Genomic DNA, 6,159 nt, shown 5'->3' with positions numbered 1-6,159 from the left:
CAGAGTTTAGGGGGGGGGGGGGGAAACAAAACAGACATGGAAAAGATGACTTCTACAGTACTGTTATCTGCAGTCCCCACGCTCCAGACGCAGGGGACGCCACTGAACTTATCAGATATACTCAGCATCGTATTCACAGAGACACTGCAGCTCTCCTGAAATAGATGTGCTAGTGGTGGCAGTTGCACAACTAAGAATTTTCAAGCTTTTGCACTCAAGGATGAAATGTCATTTTAATACGAATAAAAAGACTGACTGTATGTACAAGCCAAGGTCAGAGTTCAGTTCTTGTTCATCAGAAACAGCAAGCCAAAAAAAGGAAAGCTAAGTTGAGAACACACTTCTAACTTCTATGTGCATTTGAAGTATGTACAGGGGGTGGGGGGGGGGAAAGGAAAAACCCACCAACACAGCCTCCATATGTGAGAGAAAAACGTGAGCCAGGATGACTTTGACAGTACCTGGTAAGCGATCCTGAAACTGAAGCCCCAAAATAAAGCTTAAAAAACTGCTGCCCAAACCAGCTGATTGCATCATATCAAGCACTCCAAGGAAAATTGGCTTTAATTCTACACTACACCAGAGAATCAGGTTTGGGGTTTTTTTTTTGTCCTTCAAACCCAGTGAAATTGTATTACCCAGAATGCACTGAACAGTATCTCAGAGCTATGTAAGACTCCCCTCACCCTCCCCCCCCAATAAAAGAAAACCAGCTCCATCTTTGTGTGCTGCACGGAGGCAAAAAAACCTCTTTAGGAGATTGTGTAGAAAACATAATGCATGAAAATCAGTACTGAGAATTCAAAAATAGTATTTTTTTTCCTTTTCTTTTTTTTTTTTTCCTTGTTTTTTTTTTGTCCTTATACAGGGGGAAACTAAACTACTTGCAAAGGTAAATGGCACACATGATATCCACAGAGGATGAAACGTCATTCAGCGAGGATTTGGGGGTTTGGTTTTCCCCCCTGCCCCCCAGCTGGATGATGTAAAGGAGAGGAGGGAGAATCAAGTTTCCTCCAATTAACCAAGCTAAGAAAGAAACCAGTTTTGAGCAGGTCACCATGTGGAACTTTGGGTTTTGAAAAGTCTTGAGGAAGCCTTTCAGGAGCTAAAAGCTACAAGAACACTCAAGTATTTTTTTCAGCGGTGCTCTCTGCAGCAACCCTACCCTAAATATGTCTATTAAGTACAAGCATGCAAATAGAGGGCAATCCACAGGCACATAGGATCCAGGTTAAAAAACAGTTAAGATAGCTGTGATGAGTGGCACCAACGACTTTTGGATGACTTCACCACCCTCAAAAAAGGTTTGCTTTCTGAACGACCTAATCAAAATCCCGAAGCAAGTTCCTGCTAAGTCTTCGTCACGCTGCTAAACACTAAAAAGTAGGCAGGGTTTGTTGTGGTTGTTGGTTGATTTTTTTTTTTCCCCCTCCCCCCCTTATATTTTAGAAGTTTGTTGTGTTGTGGGTTGGTTTTTTTTTTTCCTCCTCTTTTTGTTTTGTTTTTTTACAATATTTAGTAAGAAAAGAAAAATTAAAGTATTTCCCCTTTTTAAATGTACACAGACGTTTAATTAGCTTTATTTACAGAGCGTGGTGGGGGCTGCTTGGTGGTTTGGGGTTTTTGTGGGTTTGGGTTTTTTGTTTGTTTGTTTGTTTGCCTTTTTTTTTGTTGGTTTTTTTTTTTTCCTTTTCAGTCTCCAATAGTGCCTAGATAGCATCATCAGGCAAGAGTGCCAGTTTTAAAAGAGAATCTATAGAGAATCCTAGAAATAACAGATGGTGATGCTCCTCCAGAAGGGACAAGCTGGACTACTGAAGCAGCTCTCTCTACATGGCTCAGTTACTCAGGAGTAATTCTGTTGCAGTCTCTACATCCCATGATTTTGAAGACAAGGCCACTATTACTGCATTCTGCAACGAGAAAACAAAGGCAACAGTATTGTTAGTGTGTGAAGCTGCAGCTCTGGGAAGCGCAGAGTTCACAAGTTCATCAGAACTGTACATCAGTTAAATCCCAACTAATCCCTGAGAGAAAGCTCTTCACAATGAGGGTGGTAAAATACTGGAACAGGTTGCCCAGAGATGCAGTGGAGGCCCCGTCCCTGGAGACATTCCAAGATCAGACTTCACAGTACCACAGTATAACTAAGGTTGGAAGAGACCTCGAGGATCATCGAGTCCAACCTATCAACACAGACCCCATGACTAGACCATGGCACCAAGTGCCACGTCCAATCTCCTCTCAAACACCTCCAGGGATGGTGACTCCACCACCTCCCTGGGCAGCACATCCCAATGACGAATGACTCGCTTGGTGAAGAACTTTCTCCTCACCTCGAGTCTAAACCTCCCCTGGTGCAGCTTGAGACTGTGTCCTCTTGTTCTGGTGCTAGTTGCCTGGGAGAAGAGACCAACCCCTTCCTGGCTACAACCACCTTTCAGGTAGTTGTAGAGGCCAATGAGGTCTCCCCTGAGCCTCCTCTTCTCCAGGCTAAACAATCCCAGCTCCCTCAGCCTCTCCTCATAGGGCTTGTGTTCAAGGCCTCTCCCCAGCCTTGTTGCCCTTCTCTGGACATGTTCAAGTGTTTCAATGCCCTTCTTAAACTGAGGGGCCCAGAACTGGACACAGGACTCAAGGTGCGGCCTAACCAAAGCAGAGTCCAGGGGCACAATGACCTCCCTGCTCCTGCTGGCCACACTATTCCTAATGCAGGCCAGGATGCTATTGGCCCTCTTGGCCACCTGGGCACACTGCTGGCTCATGTTCAGGCAGCTGTCAATCAGTACCCCCAGGTCCCTCTCTGTTTGGGAGCTCTCAGCCACTCTGACCCCAGCCTGTAGTTCTGCATGGGATTGCCATAGCCAAAGTGCAGCACTCGGCACTTGGACTTGTTGAATGCCATCCCATTGGACTCTGCCCATCTGTCCAGTCTGTCGAGGTCCCTCTGCAGAGCCTTTCTACCCTCTGACTAACATCTGCTCCTAACTTGGTGTCATCTGCAAACTTGCTGATGACTGACTCGACCCCCTCATCCAGATCATCAGTGAAGATGTTAAAGAGGACAGGGCCCAGTACTGATCCCTGGGGCACACCACTGGTGACTGGCCGCCAGCTGGATGTGGCACCATTCACCACCACTCTCTGGGCTTGGCCCTCCAGCCAGTTCCTAACCCAGCACAGAGTGTAGTGGTCCAAGCCATGAGCTGACAGCTTACATAGCAGTTTGCTGTGGGGGACGGATGTGGCCCTGGGTTGCCTGATCCAATTGGAGGTGTCCCTGCTGACTGCAGAGGGATTGGACGAGGTGACCTTTGAGGGTCCCTTCCAACCTGATGCAATCTGTGAAAAGCTGTTTCCAAAAAAGGCAGGGATAGCTCACAACAATATTTTAACACTCCAATTCTTGAACTAGAAGTGGGCAGATTCAGATTGGATGTTAGGAAGAAGTTCTTCACCATGAGGGTGGTGAGACACTGGCACAGGCTGCCCAGGGAGGTGGTGGAAGCCCCATTCCTGGAAGTTTTTAAGGCCAGGCTGGATGAGGCTCTGAGTAATTTGATCTAGTGTGAGGTGTCCCTGCCCATGGCAGGGGGGTTGGAACTGGATGATCCTTGAGGTCCCTCCCAACCCTGACAATTGTGTGACCTACCAAAGGTCACATAGAAGTAGTGAGTCTACTTCAGTATCCTGAGGACTCCCTGTATTTATACACATAGGAACATGCCCCTGCTGTCAAACAGATTGAGGTTATAAATACTTACCCTATCAAAGCCCATAGCACAAAGGTTTTCTATTTTTTTGGTGTATTCTGGACTAGAAACTGGTGCTCCAGCATACACATGTGCCCAAAGCCGAGCTGTCTGTTTAAACATTTCTGGATTTTGTTTGTACTACACAAAAGAGAGAGGAGGGGGAGAAGAGGAAAGTTAAATCAACTCAGCGATCCAACTGCAAAGCAAGATGATATGGCAGGTCCCAAGCCTTCATTCCTTCTACAGTATCTTAACAGCGTTTCACACTGACCCTACTGCTGGTTTTGAAGTCAGTTTGTAGGTGAGGATTGCACAGAGTAAACTTGAACAGTCACCTGATTTAGTGCATTTGCCTTTAGGTTGAATCCTGCCTTTTAGCTATTTTGTGTGGACCATCAGGTGCTGCTCCCCATTGCACTGGTAAGAGTAAAGCTATATTTAGCACAGCTACTGAACATTTCTATTCAGTGTGTCAGAGCACAGCTCATCCCCACGCTAACATCTCCTGAGTGTACCTACTGAATCCTACTCTAATCTAGTTCTCTAATCACTTAAAAATATGCCTGCTTTTATACACTGCAAGTTCTTTCAGTCAGGGCTGACATTTCACTACCAGGCTTCCTCCTGAGAATAAAAGATATTGATAGCATTTGTGACAAAAGAGAGGCAGAAAAACGGGTGAGCACGTGCCAAACCCAGGAAGCTGCACATCTTTTCATGCAAGCTATTAGCTAACAGAAAAAACCAAACCAAAACAACCTACAAATACTATTTTGCCCCAATCTCATCACTAACAAGCTTTCTAATAAGCAGAGTGGGCCTTATCACAGAGACTTCTCAGCTTGCACCACGAACTCCAAAGCCAGGAAAGTGGGTCAGCTGTCAGACACTGCAGTCAGAAAAACAAGATGAGTTTCCTGAATTGCCAAGTTTAAGGTTTTCTGTGTTTCACAAAAAGCCCCCCAAACCCCCAAACTTTCCCTTAACCATTACACTTTTAAGAAGTGCAGGTGTTCCCATCTTTAAGAGAGAGAGAACAAATTTCAGCACAAAATAACACAACATTGGGAAATTATATTAATCAAACAGATGCATTTTAAGGACAGAAAGATGGCTTATTGTCATTCTAAGCATTTTCTTCGTCCCTGAAAGCAATCATTAAGCCTACAAAGCACTGTCAGAGCGAATACAATACCTTTCACTTCTGCACATTTCATTTTAGCTCTCCTACAGCAACACACCCCCACTGCACTGCTTTGTGTGCTTTGTACAGCTCCCACTCGCTCTGCTCCACGTGAAGCCATTTGTGTGTTTACTAGCTGATCATTAAGGGCATTAAAACAAATCTGGGAGACAATCTAGTGCTGGAAATAACTCACTGTTATAAATACAGTGGTCTGTAACAAATTTCTTCGGTTGTAATGACTAGGAAGCAGGAAGGATTAAGTAAAGCATCAGCAGCATCTTGAATTACTATATTCTTTTGTTTTTAAGAGGTCTTTTCCTAATTTGGGTTTTTTTTTCACTATTTTTGAGTAAGCCAAGCCTAGAAAGCAACTAGCTGAAGTGTGAAGGATTAGTCATAGCCTGCATTTTGTTCAGAACTAGTTTTCAGTGTTCTATAAATAAAATGTCTTTATTTAGATCGCCATAACCAATGTAGCTCCTCCCTGCATTGAGGGAAGCCTGAAGGCACCTTTTACTAGTGCCTCTGGATCAGAAATCTCAGGCAGTTAATGTTGTTGTACTTAAAAAAAATGCCAGCAACTAGTTGAAACAGTTTTGACACCAGACAGCTGGTGTCTGCAAGCACTGCCAAGCAGTCCTCCCTGTGATTCCGCTCAAGAGCTTGTAGGACACTGCCATTTACCTGGACAGCTCTGCAGTCTCTCACACAGTTTAAGAACTTAACATAATGAGCAATGAGTGTGATGGATAACCAATTCCTTGGGAATTTGTGTGTTGGGAAAAAAAAACCACAACTGAAACCAAGAAAGACCCCACCACCAAATACACCACTTGAAGGAACTGGGTGTTTGCTACCCTATCTCCCAAAGAGGTTGTAATCGCTTTGTCCTTCCATGCACACGGCTTGAAAGCCAAGGCCAACCCCGGTGCAATTTTCATGCAGGTATTTGCAGGGAACAGAAGAAACTGACTTTTCCTTGCATCAGCCATGCCACAGTCCCACTGCACACAACCCCACAAACACCTGAAAGGCAGCTTGAAAAATTGCTCTTCAGAATCTAGGAAGTTTCATGAAGTGTTTTTGCATGAGAAAGAAAAGAGCAATAAAAAACCCCAAACAACTAATTCCAGCTGAAGTGCAGCTCTGAGGCTGCTCTGATTCCCACACAAAATCCTACCACTGAGCTCAGAAAGGGAAACACCATCCTTGTTC

General features: G+C 44.8%; 1 protein-coding gene across 1 annotated transcript in view; it reads right to left on the bottom strand.

Annotated features, from left to right (window-relative positions):
• Positions 1 to 206: 206 nt before the first annotated feature.
• UBE2K (ubiquitin conjugating enzyme E2 K) overlaps positions 207 to 6,159 on the bottom strand; it is a 47,020-nt gene continuing 41,067 nt past the window's right edge. Inside the window, exons 6-7 of the mRNA XM_068137584.1 lie at positions 3,768 to 3,896; positions 207 to 1,916 (exon numbers count right to left, since the gene is read on the bottom strand). Coding sequence (XP_067993685.1) covers positions 1,842 to 1,916; positions 3,768 to 3,896 — 204 coding nt within the window. The 3' untranslated portion in view covers positions 207 to 1,841. The remainder of the gene's footprint in view (positions 1,917 to 3,767; positions 3,897 to 6,159) is intronic.

Source organism: Melanerpes formicivorus, unplaced genomic scaffold (assembly GCF_026170545.1).
Source record: "Melanerpes formicivorus ecotype bairdi unplaced genomic scaffold, bMelFor1.0.p_v2 SCAF_4, whole genome shotgun sequence".
NCBI classification, from domain to species: domain Eukaryota; kingdom Metazoa; phylum Chordata; class Aves; order Piciformes; family Picidae; genus Melanerpes; species Melanerpes formicivorus.
This window is presented reverse-complemented; position numbering and strand designations above follow the sequence as displayed.